This window comes from Microcebus murinus, chromosome 8 (genome assembly GCF_040939455.1).
Source record: "Microcebus murinus isolate Inina chromosome 8, M.murinus_Inina_mat1.0, whole genome shotgun sequence".
NCBI lineage: Eukaryota > Metazoa > Chordata > Mammalia > Primates > Cheirogaleidae > Microcebus > Microcebus murinus.
The window spans coordinates 32,833,771-32,850,642 of NC_134111.1; the positions used below are offsets into that span (position 1 = coordinate 32,833,771).

Genomic DNA, 16,872 nt, shown 5'->3' on the forward strand with positions numbered 1-16,872 from the left:
CACATTTTAAGGCTTCTTTACTTAATATTTAATATGTTAAATAGTCAATACAGTACTTTTGGTAAGTTTTCAAAGAGAGCTTTTTCCTCTTGTAACATCTCCAAAAGCGTAGAAATAAGCAAGGAAGCCAATGCTTGGTTTCTGACATCCAGCCAGACCACACTGGGGTGAGGGTGAAAGAAACTCAGAGGAAGAGTATCATTTTCTAAGATGAGAGTATCATTTTCTAAGTCATAGTTATCTAAAAACTTTATAAATATTTAGAATTGAATGAAATTGTCAAGGTGACTGCCTGAAGAAGACCCCCAGAAGAAAAAGTGACTATTTCAAACTGGGTCCTAAATATACAAAAATAAATAAAAATTTTAAAAATTCTTCCTGATAGGCAATAAAAAATACCCTCTGTACTAGTAAAACTAGCACAACGTAAATATAAAAGGAACTTTGAAGTTTTCTTCTTAATATTTTTGAAAGCTTTAAACAGTCTTATTACACCCAAAGAATAATAGACAGGAGAGCTTTTTAAACTGGTAAATATAAGATTTACTATAAATTGTACAGTTTTTAGGCACCATCTCTCATTCCTAAAAGAAATGTGGGAATGAGTACTTGTGATCGTAATACAATGTTAAAACCTAAAAATAAAGTATCAGAAGCAAAACCCAAGGTTTTCCTTTGTTTGTTTTAGATGGGAAGCAGCATTGGATAGGTTTAGGGTTAGCACATTTTCTCAAAGCATTTCATTTCTGCCAGCATTGTAATATTGAATTTAATTCTGCTTTTGGCTGCCCATGAAATGTATGTCAGAATAAAAGCTATCCAAAGATTCCTTACCAGAAAGAATTTTACCTTCTCTAAATAGGCACCTTGAATTTTATCATTAAAGTTTCTGCAAGTTTAAAAACAGTGGGATGCTAATAAACTGGGTCTCTCTCTAAACTTTAAGCCCCTAGAGAGCAGGTAAATGTGTTCCCCAGCATCTAGGATAATGAGTAATGACACACTGACTTTGTCTTTACCTCTCTCTTTATTCCAAAGTTTTCAATCTCTTACACTGATTGTTTCCACTGTACATGTAAAATAAAGAAAATGGTGGTCTTTACAACTTCTATTTGTAGAGGGGATGGCTTGATAGGAAACGGGACACTTGGCACTTGGGTGAAGGAAAGTTCAAGAAAAAGACCACATTCAGTGCTGAGAACCTTTGGAGTTGTGGACTGAAATGCTACACAAAGTGGGAAAATGATCCCTCTCAAAAGCCCTAGAATCTTCGGTAAAGTCTACAGAAATCACAAACTGCTAAATGTAACTGCATTTCTCTCTCTCGGAAAATGTTAAGACTCAAGCCCGCATATTGGTGAACATGAAGCCAAGACCAAATTGGCTCACATGACCGTGATAAGATGAGCCAACATGGGCAGGGGGACATCTGGGTCGCTTATGGTGCATTTCAACAGACGTGGCACCAGTTCACATAATCTATAAACAGAACTGTTTTTTAATACAGTGTACTTATTGCAGTGGAAAATATGCAGCATAGTTTGAGACAAAAAGAATTCAAAAACATGGAAATACATTTGGAATCCAAGAATAAATGAACACTAAAAAATTAGTTTCTTTTTAAGGGAAAAGGATACTCATTTCTGTCAAACATTTACATTTACTCAAAGGCTATAATCTTTGTAGGGTCCCATCAGTCTCTTCTTCAAAATACACTATGTGAGACAAGCCCAGAGAACACTTGACCATATCCACTTCTCCACCACCATTCTTCTCTCGTTGGAAGTGAATGCCAACTAGATCCTCCACAACTTCTTCATCCAGCTGAACGTCTTCCATTCCAGTCAGAAGCACTGTCTTCTTAGACAGTCCTGAAAATACCTAAGCAGGATAAAAAAAAAACAGATAAACAGAAAAAATGTTTAAGAGCTTTGAATTACAAAACTTTACATTCATAAAGTCTGCTTAATGTTTTAGACTTTCTCTTAGGGGAGACAGGAATCTTAGGAAGATTTTTAAAGCAAGAGAATGGCAGAGCCAGATCTGAGTTGCAGAAAGGCTAACTCTGGAGGCATTCTGGAGAGTGGAGAGGAGGGAGGGCGGGCAGCTCGAGGACAGAAGGAGCAGTTACAGAAGTTGTCAGAGATGGAACTGACATGATTTAGTGACCAAATGAATATTGAAGGTCAGGCAAAACGAAAAGTTAAATATGAGTCCCAGCTTTCAGGCTGGTGGGTGAGGTAGATGGTGGAGCCTTTTGATATCTAAGAAGGACCAGGAAAGGGGAGTATGTTTGGGGTAAAAATAATGAGTTTGAAGAAAATGAACAGGCATTATTTCTAATACCCAATGACAAAAGACACAGAGAAATGTAGCTATGTCTCTGTGTATAAAAATAAAGATTATACAATTATCGAATTTCAGCTTAAAAACTGTATACAGGTTTGCATTAAAATGCAGGTTTGTATTAAAATAATAAAATAATATAATAATAAATAATTATGTAATAAATAAATAATAATAAATAAATATATAATAAAAATAATAAAATAATAAAATAAAATACAGGTTTGCATTAAAATAATCTTTATAAAAACAAACTCATTCTACACCAAACAAAAATGAATAAACTATTTTGATATTCATCACTGATACGATTCAAATAGTAACATAACTTTTCTCTATTTTCTCATAACTTTTTCTCTATTTTATGTGGGATGGGGTTGGGCAGTGAGTTCCCAAAATGAAAGAAAAGAGATGACCTTACCTGATATTTTTTCAAGCGCTTTTCTATGTAAGGAGAAACAGTAACTCTATGGCAGCTGTCATTTATATAAAGAGGATATTCACTCTTTTGCAAAATCCTGTCAGCAACTAAAAGCAAAGCAAAAAAATGCTTTTTAAAATAGCATAAACATTTTAAACCAAAGTTAAAACTTCCTTCAAACAAAACAATATAGTAAACATTGAATTGAAAGATTAATTTTTTTAAGGTATTTTGAAAGATTAATTTTTAAGAAACTCTACAGTCCACTTTGGAAATTTCACAGTACATGATTTTGAAAGCTACAAGACCAAATGATCATGAGGTTTAAATGGTTCCTTCCATCTTGAATTATTCCCTGCAGTCAGTCAATGCGCAAAGGGCTGCAATGGACTGAGACAGACCTACTGTGAGCTGCATAAAATACATCAGTCAGCTGCAGAAAGTAACCCACTCATCCTAACATGACTGGTATGTTTCCCAGTTTCTCAAAAACTATGATTAGAATACTATATACATATTTTTTCAATATATTTATAATTTATAATATATATGCATATAACACATGCACTCCCATATATAGCAAATTACTTAGTCATCTTATCACTAATATATGAGATTCCGTAAACTGAAGTAATGATTCTAACCAAAGAGTGGGAGGAGGGTGAGGGGATTGAATGTCATCTAGAAAAATTGAAGGCAAATAAAAATCCATCAGTTTTCTCCAACACAAAGAAGAGCCTGATTAACCTTTTTTAGCAGCATTTTTTTCTTCTAGAGTAGAGAAAGATAGCGTGTCCAGATTGCATAAAGTTTAACAGAAGCAGTTCTTAAGAATATCCAACTACCTTTTTTTCTAACTCCTCTCCCTAGTCCTCTTTGGATCAGCAACATGGTACTGTGATTAAGAGTGTAGGCCCTTGTTAGCGAGGATATGAAGAAATTGGAACCCTGGTGCATGGCTGGTAAGAATGGAAAATGGCGCAGCCACAGTGGAAACCAGTATGGTGGTTCCCCAAAATATTAAAAACAGGACTACCATATGATCCAACAATTCACCTTCTGAGTATATACCTAAAAGAACTGAAAGCCGGGACTCAAACAGATACTTGCACACCAATGTTGATGGCAGCATTTTTCACAATAGCCAATAGCTAGAAGTAACTCAAATGTCCACCAACGCATAAATAAATAAATGTGGGGTGTGTGTGTGTGTGTGTGTATACATATATATGTATACACACACACACACACATATATATGTATACATACATATATTATACACACAATGGAATATTATTTAGCCTTAAAAAGGAATGAAATCCTGATACATACTACAACATGGATGAACCTTGAAAACACTATGCTAAGTAAAATAAGTCAGACATAAAAAGGACAAATATTATATGATTCCACTTATACAAGGTACCTATAATAGGCAAATTTGGAGAGACAGAATGTAGAATGGTGGTTACCAGGGTTGGAGGAAGAGGCAACGAAGAGTTGTTGTTTATTGAGTACAGAGTTTCACTTGGGGATGACAAAAAAATCCTGGAGATGGGTAGAGGTGATGGATGCACAACATAGTAAATGTACTTAGTACCACTGAATTGTACCCTTCCTTGAAAATGGTTAAAAAGGTAAATATTATATTGTGTATATTTTTTTTATTTTATTTTTTTTGTTGTTGTTGATTTGTCTTTTATATTGTGTATATTTTATCACAGTAAAAGAAAAATAGAGTATAGGCCCTGAGTCAAATAGACTTGCTTCAGCCCTGGCTCTGCTGCTCGTTAGCTATGTGGCCTTGAGTATGGTGCTTAGCTTCTTGAAGCCTCAGTTTCCCTTTCTGCAAAAACAGCATAATTACAACACCTATTTCATAGGTTGTTGTGACACGTCAGTAAGATGCAGCTTGTGAAGTATCTGGAGTATCTATCTTCAGAATACCTTTACATCTTCCAGAAGTTACTTACTATAATCTTCAGAACAATTTTTTTTTTTCTGGCTGGACATAACCTCCAGGAGGATCTCCCCAGATAGATAAGAGCACAGGTTCTCAAGCTAGTATCACATTCTCTCTCAGAGTTTTAAATTCATTCTAGTTTATAAATAAGTCTCTCATGGATTGTTTTTAATACAAGAGATGGACCATCTAACAATAAACAGACTAAAATTTATGAATTTAGAAAATTAAAATCTGGATCCTTGACTATGGAAGTTTCTGCGAAGTTATTGTCCGTTTCTAAGACAATATATTAAGGCAGTCCTTAATATGTAAAGACATCTTCCTTTTGTGGCTCTTTCTAAGTATAACCCACCCCAGCAAGATGCCCTAAACATCATCCAAAGGTCTAGGTCAAAAATGCATATTGATATGTTTGAATGTGCCCAGAGAAAAGTCTAGAAAAACATCCAACTAACCATAACTAACTACACAGTAGGAGAAAGGGAAGTTTAAGGAAATGCCTTATTTTTAACTAAATTTGTGCTCTTCTGTATTATTTCAATTTTCTTTAAAAAGCATGTATTACTCTGTAATGAAAAAAATCTAATTGACGTCTTTTAATAGTATAGTTGGATTTCTATTATATGTGTGAACCCAGGAGAAGCCCTAAGAACTAGAACAAGAGATTTTTACATGAAAAAATCACTTGAAAACATTAACAATTGGCTGGAGACGGTGGCTCACACCTGTAATCCTATTACTCTGGGAGGCCGAGGTGAACAGATTTTTTGAGCTCAGGAGTTCCAGACCAGCCTGAGCAAGAGCAAGACCCCGTCTCTACCAAAAATAGAAAGAAGTTAATTGGACAGCTAAAAATATATAGAAAAAATTAGCCAGGCATGGTGGCGCATGCCTGTAGTCCCAGCTACTTGGGAGGCTGAGGCAGAAGGATCTCTTGAGCTCAGGAGTTTACGGTTGCCGTGAGCTAGGCTGATGCCACGACATTCTAACCCAGGCAACAAAATGAGACTATCCCAAAAAAGAAAACAAAAAACAAAAAAACCAAATAACAACAACAACAAAAATTAACAATAGCACCTACAGAATCTTCTGTTTTCAATCATAAGATGTCAACCACCTTAAAGTAATTTGGTAAAAGTCCATTTCTACCTGAAAAAAAGAACAGACATTTGGTTGTTCTTTCCTCAGTTTATCAGGAAAATGAGTATATCACCTATCCCTGGAGTTGTGCCAAGGATCAGAGGAAATAAATATATTGACACCTAGTGGCATGTCTGGCACGGGATAACAATGCACTGACATTTACAGACATATTACTTGTAGTAACATTATCATTCTCAGTAGCACTCATGGGAATTATTTTCTAGACTCTACTATTTTATAAGGTTTTTAAAAATCCCCAATTACCATGCTAGTAAATTTCAAGAAATTAGGATGGGAATACTTTCAGAAATGGCAGAACATAACTGAAACGGTAAAGTATTTATTAATTTTCTAAACGTGGGAGTACCTCCAATTTCCACAAATGTGATGACAGCACTTCCGGACCGCCTGTCATAGTCCACACATTCCACCTCTCCACCTCCATTTCGGGACTTATAAAAGCTCAGTTCTAGTTTGTCTCTCATCTGATCTTCAGGCAGTTCATCAGGAATGCCAGTAACATTGACTTTCATTTTAGAAACTTCTACATGAACCTGGAAAATGGTTTCACATTTAGAAATATGAATGAGAAAAGTGCCCATGATTAACAGAAATCCAAAATATTTTGATCACCGTGTTACCTGGAATCTGACTCCAGAGTTTAACGGAACGGGCTTGGCTATCACCTCCACATTGACATCGTCTATCTGCACATGATGTTTCCTCATTCTTATCACATTTTGGGCAACTGAAAAATAATATGAGAAGCATTAATTTCTAAGATTTTAAGAAAGTTTTATGCTTTAAGAACAAATTATCCTGAATGTTTTTAATTCTTTTTAATATGAAAGGATCTAATTTTAAATTTTTGCTTGGAATTTCCAAGTAATAATGGTCTTGCCACCAAAACAGGATATATTAATGTCAAAATGCATCAGCAAAAATTACAGTGTAGAAAATCTTATCAAGTTCTAGATTCATCCCTTAAGATGAATCTCTTAAGAGATAAGCCTGGTAATGCTCCCGAAATTCATACATTATTTCAGTCCAACCACACACCCTTTCTTTCCACTTTTGACAGCCTTACCACAGAATTCCCCTAGAATATTAATGCACAGCCAAAAATCCTTTCATGTTGAGTAAGCTGGGAAAACTTTTGTGATTAAGCATCCTTTATTTTATTTATTTTTTTTTTTGAGACAGAGCCTCACTTTGTTGCCCAGGCTAGAGTAAGTGGCATGGCGTCAGCCTAGCTCACAGCAACCTCAAACTCCTGGGCTCAAGCAATCCTACTGCCTCAGCCTCCCGAGTAGCTGGGACTACAGGCATGTGCCACCATGCCCAGCTAATTTTTCCTATATGTATTAGTTGGCCAATTAATTTCTTTCTATTTATAGTAGACACGGGGTCTCACTCTTGCTCAGGCTGGTTTTGAACTCCTGACCTCGAGCGATCCGCCCGCCTTGACCTTAAGTATCCTTTTTATACTTAATCTTAATCTTACTTATTTTTATCATTCGTCATTCCTCCTTCATATGTTACAAGCACTACAGAAATATATATATATTCATTTTTGTCTGTGACTTCCTAAGGATTACCTATTAAAAACTACGTAGGCTGGCATATAAAAGAGTGAGTCTTTTTTCTTTTTTGCCATATTTAATGAGCAATCCTACTTTTGCTTAAATGCTCTTGACAGCATTCTTTAAAAAGTTGATAGTCCTGCTATCCCAATCACAAAGCTGTCAAGTCTAATTTATCCACACAGATGGGAGAGGCTCTGTAATACAATCATGCCAAAAGTCATTAGGACTCCAGAGACCAAGTATATATCAGTTTAAAATGTATGTGGGTGGGTATTTATTTTTAATTGTGTGACATGAGTTTATAGCACTTGAGTTGTGGATCTTGGGAGCTGCTATTCTAATTTATCGTGAAGATAAGAGATGTTCACGCTCTGTCTTATAAACTCCACATGTGTTTATGACAACCAGCAAGCACACCACAGCTGGGAGAAGAGAGGACAGAGCCAGAAGGCAGGGCATTGTCTTGCGGGAATTCAACTCTCTGTACCACAACATGACTCTATAACTTCGATGATGATGATTATTTTTGCTAAGGACAACAGACAATAATAACAGCACGTATCAATGAGTAATACTCAGATGATCCTCTTTTCCTCCCACTCCCTGAAAACCCCCAACATCTGGTGGTGATCTGACGCAGCTGAGAGAGATCACTTGTGTTTCAACTTTTGTGACCGTGATAGTCAAAAGCCAATTCCTCTTTAATTGTGTTTAAACCTATTGTTGTCCCAGGAGATCGGGACCTCAGAGCCACGTCAAGGGCAGAAGCAGTGACGTGGCTGTTTCAGAAGAGAATCCTATTCCCACCACTCCCAGGTATTTGCTGTGCAGAAATCCTGCCTCTGGGATCCTCATTACATTTTTTTGAGACAGAGTCTCACTCTGTTGCCCGAGCTAGAATGCTGTGACATCAGCCTGGCTCACAGCAACCTCAAACTCTTGGGCTCAAGCGATCCTTCTGCCTCAGCCTCCCGAGTAGCTGGGACTACAGGCATGTGCCACCATGCCTGGCTAATTTTGTCTATATATTTTTAGTTGGCCAGTTAATTTCTTTCTATTTTTAGTAGAGATGGGGGTCTTGTTCTTGCTCAGGCTGGTTTTGAACTCCTGACCTTGAGCGAACTTCCTATCTCGGCCTCCCAGAGTGCTAGGATTACAGGCATGAGCCACTGTGCCCGGCCTTGGAATCCTCACTACATTTTACATCTTTCAGTTATATCCCGATTACTACCCACTGCCAACCATCAGTGTGGCTCTTGGCCTCCTCCTCTACCTTCAGCTGAAGTGGTGGCTCCAGGGTGAAGGAAAACACACTGGGGATATCCACCTGGTCTATGAATATACTGACCTACTGGAATGCCTTTCCTTTTAACGTTTACTTTAGGCCACAGGAGTGAACCAGTTTTCAGGAGACGCGGGTTATAATGGTAGATTCTCAGAACCTGAGTGCTGGAAGGGCCGTGAAGACCACCTGGTCCCACCCCGTAACTTAAATACGAGAACAGAAGCCTGGCATGGTAGCCTGCTCAGGGGAATGTTGGTCCGGTGGGAAGTACATGGGCACTCGGGGAATCTCAGCTCGGCAATTTATTAACTGTGTGGACCTTCAGCAAATTCCACATCTTCTCTGAGCTCCTGCTCCTTTACCTGGAAAATTTCTAACGTATAGCAATAATAACAGCTAACATTTATGAAGTGTTTATTATGTGTCAGACACTATGCTAAGGATTTTATCAACATTTCTCATTTAATACCCAAAGCAGCCTCATGAAATAGGTACTACCACAAAGTGCCTGTTATAAAAGCCTCAGGTTTATAAAGAACATATCCCAAATCATGCTTCTAGGCAGGGACAAAGCTGCCACTCAGAGCCAGATAATCCTTATAAAGGCACCCCCAGCTCTAAGCTAGGGCCTTCACCTGGGCAGAGTTAGCAAACATTGGGTACCCTCCCAAATCTCTAACTCTCAGGTTCTCTCCATTCACTGGTTATGTGCCCTTAGATAAATCCTCAGAATATGTTTTCTTGGCTATAAAATGTCTGTATTTAATGTATAAAACAATAACTATCCTATCCTGCTGTATTTATGGACTTATGCAAGTATAAAATGAATATACTATCTTAAAACATTATTGCTGTCATTTTACTTTTTAGGTAGCATGTGGAATAGAAAGAGGCTGGTACTGGACATCGTAACACCTGGATTTGAGTCCCAGAGTTGTCACTTTCTGAATAAGTGATCATATCCAAGGCCCTTAACATCTCAGACTCAGTTTTCTCATCTGTAAAATGGAAATACTCATACCTGCCTCAGAGTGTCACTGGGAGGATGAGAAGAAATGATATATGTAAAAATTGTAAAGTAATAGACAAATAGCTATGAAAGATCTTTGAAAGACCAAGTGCTTTCCAAATAACGTATTTTTAAAAATTCATATTTTTTTAACATGTGTCATACCTTCTTCTTTTTCAAAAGTGATAAGTGCTTGTCCGTTTTGTAGCTCATAAGGAACTTTTGTGCTCAATTGAAATGAACAAGAGACATTTGAAAACTGGCTGTCATCCTCAGGAGTTTCCATTGATATGAATTTTATCTTTGTTTCAGGAATATCCTCTTTAACCTAATTCAAACAGAAACATTTGATTAAAATCAAGACAAGAAATAACTTAAGTCCTTCCAATGATAATGTGATTTGGCCATCCAATATCTCATTCTCCACTAATTTTAGAACCTCACAGAATATTGAGTGTGGTCTTATTTAATATCTTGAGTAATTGCTTCTTTCCATGTAAGTACACAGTAATGTAATCAAATACTGATCCTTTAATATCATTTCACAGATGAAATTATAAATATATAATCCTCTGACTATCCAATCAATGTTTAAACTGGTCAATATTGTATGGTTCAATTCTAAAGCCTACATCACTCATGTCGATAAGTACTTTTTAAACAACTGTGCCAATAATAGACTCTCTCATAAAGGAATCATTAGAGAATACATTTAATTTCACTGCAAAGAAGTATGAAATACAGAGTTCGGTATACTATAATTATTTTTATGGTAAACCTATATAATTTTACCCAAAAAGAAAGACTCCTGAATTAGATGATTTTAAATGCATCATATTTAAATTTCACCATCCCCAACACTTGCCCATCAACTTTTTAACCACTACAACAACGTAGGTTTATAAAAAAAATGAAGGGACACTATCAACAAGAATTGTAACCTGGAGAATAAAGTTAGGTGGTTATACTTGGCTTCTTAAAATCGCTGGATTAACAGATTTACACAGCTACACATCAATGCATAAATAAGTTAAGTGTTTGCATTTCTATTTCCCTGGTTATTTCACATGCTGAAATAAAGGGTGTTTATCACAAAGACATTGGAAATCTTCAGTGAATCACTTGATCTAATTTTACATTTACTCTTATCTTTCCATGTAACTCCAGTAAAATTTCTGATTTCTGTAAGGCTTACTTCAAAACAATCTGCAATGCCTGAGAAAAGGCAGAGTATCTATTTCCCAATGATGTGGAAATATCCAGTATACCCCGAGAAGCCAAGAACTGTCTGGAGTTAGAGTGAGAAAGCCTGATTCTATTCCTGACCACACTGTGACAGAGAGCAATTCACTTAAGCTCTCTGGATCACAGTTTCGGTCTTCTATAAAGTGGGCCAACTGGGCTGGCTGGTTTGTAAAGACAGTTTGAGTTGTAAGACCAAATGATTCTGTAGCTATTATAAAAAAGACAAAAATAACAGATGTTGGTGAGGATGCAGAGAAAAAAGAACTTTTTTTTTTTGAGACAGAGTCTCGCTTTGTTGCCCAGGCTAGAGTGAGTGCCATGGTGTCACCCTAGCTCACAGCAACCTCAAACTCCTGGGCTCAAGCAATCCTGTTGCCTCAGCCTCCCAAGTAGCTGGGACTACAGGCATGCGCCACCATGCCCAGCTAATTTTTTCTATATATTAGTTGGCAAATTAATTTCTTTCTATTTATAGTAGAGACAGGCTCTTGCTCTTGCTCAGGCTGGTTTTGAACTCCTGACCTCGAGCAATCCACTCGCCTTGGCCTCCCAGAGTGCTAGGATTACAGGTGAGAAAAAAGAACTTTTATATGCTGTTGGTGGGAATGTAAACTATTAATAGTACAGTCACTGCGGAAAACAATATGGATATTTCTCAAAAAACTAAAAATAGAATTACCATTCAATTCAGCAATCCCACTACTGGGTAACTACCCAAAGGAAGAGAAATCAATGTATCAAAAAGATACCTGCACTCACATGTTTATTAGTTGTAGCACTATTCACAATAGCAAAGATATAGAACCAACATCTGTCCATCAACAGATGAATGGATAAATAAAATGTGGTATATATACACAATGGAATACTATTCGGCTATAAAAAGCATATAGCTTTTTTTTTGAAAAGCGTATGCCCATTAAAAATGTGATACATAAAATAATTGAATACCTGGAATTCTCTGGTGGCCTCCTGTAACTCAGCTTCAAGCTTTTGGATCTCTTCCTTTAGCCGAGCATTTTCCTTTGTCATTTCACCAATTAATCCCTAAAAAATATCAAATGGTACCATATAAATTAAACAGCCCTGAACTCATTTTATAAATGAATTAAAGACAATAAATTTCTCTCATCCTGAACATGGCAAAGATAGGCATTAGACAGTCTCAGAATAAATATGACTATGTGAACAATGCATTTTTAAAAATATTTGACATCATCACCTGTCTATTCTAACATGCCAATTATTACTATCTCCATTATATAAACAAGGAAATGACCTTTCACATTGGACCAAAGTCATAGAAATTTTTACAGTAAGGCAAAGATGGAGACTCAGATTTTCTGAATCTTAGTTCAGTGCTCTATCAACTTCCTTCCTCACTATTTGTAAGTACATTGTGACTTTTAAATTGCACTACAATTGTGGAATATAACTCTGGGGCAGTTTAAAAAAAATTAGCTGTGACTCCAGTAGTACAGCTGCCTAGACAAGACAGACATATGGCCGTGGGTAAGTTGTTTAAGCTACCTGAGCCTCTGTTCCCTCTTAGGGGTTGATCAGATAATTGCTAACTAAGCTCTCAATTTTCAGGTGCAAATCCAAGAAATGAAGGAGCCCGTGAGAAAGCAGTTAATGTTGGAAGCCTTGTATAAGAAGGAAGAGAAATGTTGACTATCCTTGTAAGGCTTGAATAACATAATGGAAGTTAAACATTTTTGAAAAGCCTCATAGTCTCCCAAATTTGAGGTAATGTTGGACAAAGACATATAAAACATGCCTTACTTAATCGATCACAGGATTAGTTAAAAAAAATGTCTTACTGCAAAACTTATAGATACAAATTAATTTTTAATAATACCCAGTAAATTTCATTTTCACCTCATTTTGTCCATCTTTCATAAATTCGTCTGGCCAGTGCTCCTTAAGAACTTCTTTGTTGTCTTTATCAGCTGCCATGATTCTCTAACTATTATAAAAAACAATATGTTAAAAATAGTATATATACACATATATTCAAGAAGAAAGAACTAACAACTTTTACTCTTTTATGGAAGACACCTCTCCTCTTTGCTATATCTTTTTTCCTATCATCAAATCCTTGCCCTGAAATATGGTGCTTTGACATGCTAAACTGAAGAAGGCTCAAGGTCTGACATCCTGCCCCCAACCACCACCATCTCTCATTTCTCTGATTCCCAAAGCACAGATGAAGTTGTTCCCTGAAGTTCCCTTATCTACCTAAAGTCCCAACCTGCCAAGGAAGAACACAATTACCTCTGGTCCCTTCCCTGAGTTCTCATTAACTGAACTCATATCACAGGAAGAAAGACTGAAGTCTGTCAACACACCTAGACAGACTTGTCACAAACCATTGTCTGTTCTTTGCACCCAACAGACTTTGTCCCAGGCCATTATATGTTCTTCAAGCCCACTGAATTCCCCTAAAAGTCATTTACTACCTCCCTAAAATCAACCAAACTTCCCTATCTCCCTTCCCCTAAAAAATAGAGTGTATAAGCATCTGCACCCCATTGTGTAGTGTAGTAATAATCACTCAGTGATTCTACCCCATGCATGATAATATATTTGGATGCCGTTTTTCCTATTAATCTGTCTTTCATCCGCTGATTTCTTCAGCAAACCTTCAGAGGGCAAAGGGAAAGTTTTCCATTGGCTCCTACACTATACAAGATATTATTGGGACAATTGGTGGAATTTGAATTAGATCTGATGATTAGATGGCAGTAACATATCACTATTAATTTTCTGATTTTGATGACTGTATTGTGGTTATGTAGGAGCACATTTTTTTGTAGAAAATATATATTCAAGTATTCCAGGGTGATGGGTCATCAGGCTAAAATTCATTCTTAAATAATTCAGGAAAATGAAAAGTTGTTTTACTGTACTTACAATTTTTCTATAAGTTTGAGATGGTTTGAGATGAGATATATATATAAATATATATACACATATATTAAACCATATACACACACACACATATACATATGTACATATAGATGTGGTCATAATGGTGGTCATCCATAGTCTGACACAATCTAATTCCAACTCACCCTCCAGTCTTATTTAGACAACTCCTCAACCCAGTTCCCTAACCACACAGAACCCCTGAAGGGTCCCTTTTCTCTCTCCTGTCCCTCAATGTGTCACATTCTTCCTCCCCTACCAATCTTAATCTCTACCTAATGAAATCCTACTACTCAAGGTCTATTCCAAATTTCTCCCAAGTTTTTGAAGCCTCTTCTGATTTCCCCAAAGAACATCACCTCCCCCTCCCTTTATTTCTTTGAATTATTCATATGCCTATGTCATTTTTCACAAGAAGTTGGTAGAGATTTTAAAGGCAGGGACCCTGTCTACTCCTCCTTGCATCCATTCAGAGCACCCAGCATGTTACCAGGTTACACATTAAAAACACCCAATTTATAGAATTGTGTGGCATCTTGACTCAGGTATTTATTGTGCTCAGGACATCACATGCACATGAAGTCCTCTTATTACATTTCCAAAGGACATTTCATTGCTTTTCTTTAATTACTGTAACAATGCCAATAGTCTTTTTTTTTTTAATTTATAAAGAAAAGAGATTGATTTGGCTCATGGATCTGGAGACTGGGTGGTCCACCCAAGCACATGGTGCTGGCATCTGCTTGGCCATCTGGTGAGGGGCCTACCTGCTGTGACATAACATGGCCAAAGGGCAGAAGGGCAAGAGGGCTTGAGGGTGTGGGGAGGGGTGGGTGTGGGAGGGTGGGGGGATAGGAGAAAGAGAGAGGGAGAGAAGAGGGAGGACAATCGTCTTAAGAGCTTGTAATCAGTATAAATTGTCTACCTATATAATTCCTCCAGCACTCCTTCAGCATATTAATTAGCATCTGGATATGTCTCCTCTTTGCATAAATGAGATGTACAGTAATTTTTTCCTCTTACACAATAGTGTGTTAGGCAAAATAATGGTGCCCTAAAAGATGTCCTAATCCCAAGAATCTGTGAATATGTTAAGTTACACAGCAAAGGAGAATTAAATTTGCAGATTGAATTAAGGTTGCTAATCAGTTTACTTTGAAATAGGGAGATCGCCCTAGATTATCTGGGGAGGCCCAGTGTAATCACCAGGGTCCTTAAAAGTGAAAGAGAAAGACAGAAGAGGAGAATCAGAGTGACGTGTGACCACAGAAGAATGGTCTGAGACGGAGGAAGGGACACGGAGCTGAGTAGGGTGGGCAGCTTCTAGAAGCTGGGAAGGAGATTCACCCCTAGAGCTTCCAGAGAGGAAGAAGCTATGCCAACACTTTGATTTTGACCCAGTGAGACCTGGGTATGACTTCTACGGAATCCTAAAATAATGAAGTGTGTGTGTGTGTGTGTGTGTGTTTAAGCCACTAAATCCGTGTAATTTGTTATGGCAGCGAATAAAAAGCCAATACAAATCCCCATCAGCTCCTATCACTGCGGCACCAGGCCCTATAGAATGGAACCTTCCTGTATGCGTGCCTGGCAGCAAAAAGAAGGAAGCAGAACATCTACGTGCTGTACGGAGTGTACACATAGGATTCTCCTTTGCTTGTCTCCTTCAAGAAAAACCTTGCCTATTCTGGAAAGCGAGGCATGACTGCACAACCCTGCGCCTGCCAAGCATAAGTATCCTTAAGAAATGCATTTCCCCTAAGAACTTTCTCTAGAGACACTCCAAGAAACTGTGGGGAAACACACATCGCTTTAAGTTTCAGTTTCCCCGAATGAAGCAGAGCACACAGGCGACGACGGGGTTAGAAGCCCGGGAAGGCACAGCGAGGGCACAGCTGGCCGGCAGGTGCCCCGCTCGGCGGCGCGGTGCCCTCAGCGCGGGGACTGCGGGGGGCGCACGGGGGCGCACGGGGGCTCAGGGGGCCGCAGGGGGCGCACGGGGGTGCAGGGGGCCGCAGGGGGTGCACGGGGGCGCAGGGGGCGCACGGGGGCGCAGCAGCCACACCCGCGTCACCCCCTCCTGCGCTGCCCCCACCCTGCCGAACCTGCAGCCCTGCCCCTCTGTGGCTCTGAAGCTCGACAGTGCTAGTAGCCGGGTGGCAGCCGGGGAACAGGACACCCCACTCACCCGCGTCCACCGGCCGAGCGCAGCGCCCCGAGTCCCGGCGCGCTTTCCCTTTCCGGAAACCAGGAGCGGGTCGCCGGAACCCCCGGGGGGACTGGGAGGGGACGGCGCGGGGCCCCAGACCTGGCCCTGCCTTGTGCGGAAGCTCCCCGGGAGATCCGAGGTGCCCTTGGAGAAGCGGGTGTCCCTCGCATTAACAACCTGGTCTTCACAGAGTTCTTCCTCACCTAACCACTGCGAGGAACGGCAAATCTGGTGTCTCCACTGACTAGTCCAGAAACAGGTCATAACTAATTTCACTTTCGATTTTTAAAACGTAGTTGTTTTGCAGGGATTATCTCCAAAGCATTCCCGAAGTTTCCGTAAACGCTAATTATAGGGCATGTTTTTAAAACCACTTTTTTTTTTTTTGCATGTATGCAGGACATATGTTTGGAAAAGTAGATAAAATCCAAATAAAGAAAGTCAAAGCGGGAGTCTGTCTTTAGACTGTCACTCTCATTGTAACTGGTTAGTTAGTATATCCTTCGTTTACAACTTTTTCCAGCCAGCACAAAATCAACGTTTCTGTGCCTTTTGCAACGTCCCCCGGGGGCCATGAAGTTGGGTAAACTGTGGTGTTCGGTTGGTTTCTATGACCCATGTCCCTTGAAAGTTTTGTCATTTTTTGTTTTGTTGTGAAACTTGTAAATAAATACTTCACTAGGTGTGAACTTTTCCTATGAAAATTCAAACATCTGGCATTTTTCAGGGAC

General features: G+C 38.6%; 1 protein-coding gene across 2 annotated transcripts; it reads right to left on the reverse strand.

The window, feature by feature from the left end:
• Positions 1-1,008: 1,008 nt before the first annotated feature.
• Positions 1,009-16,385, reverse strand: NMI (N-myc and STAT interactor). Of its 2 annotated transcripts, none has more exons than XM_076005518.1 (8): positions 16,345-16,385; positions 12,883-12,970; positions 11,953-12,048; positions 9,922-10,084; positions 6,518-6,624; positions 6,244-6,430; positions 2,768-2,874; positions 1,009-1,881 (listed from the first exon to the last, which is right to left on the reverse strand). In XM_076005518.1, the coding sequence occupies exons 2-8, from the start codon at positions 12,958-12,960 to the stop codon at positions 1,672-1,674; spliced, it is 948 nt and encodes a 315-aa protein (XP_075861633.1). In that variant the 5' UTR covers positions 12,961-12,970; positions 16,345-16,385; the 3' UTR covers positions 1,009-1,671. The 2 variants fall into 2 exon arrangements, with proteins under 2 accessions (XP_075861633.1, XP_075861632.1); XM_076005517.1 differs by lacking the exon at positions 16,345-16,385 and adding an exon at positions 16,121-16,328.
• Between the last annotated feature and the right edge of the window lie 487 nt (positions 16,386-16,872).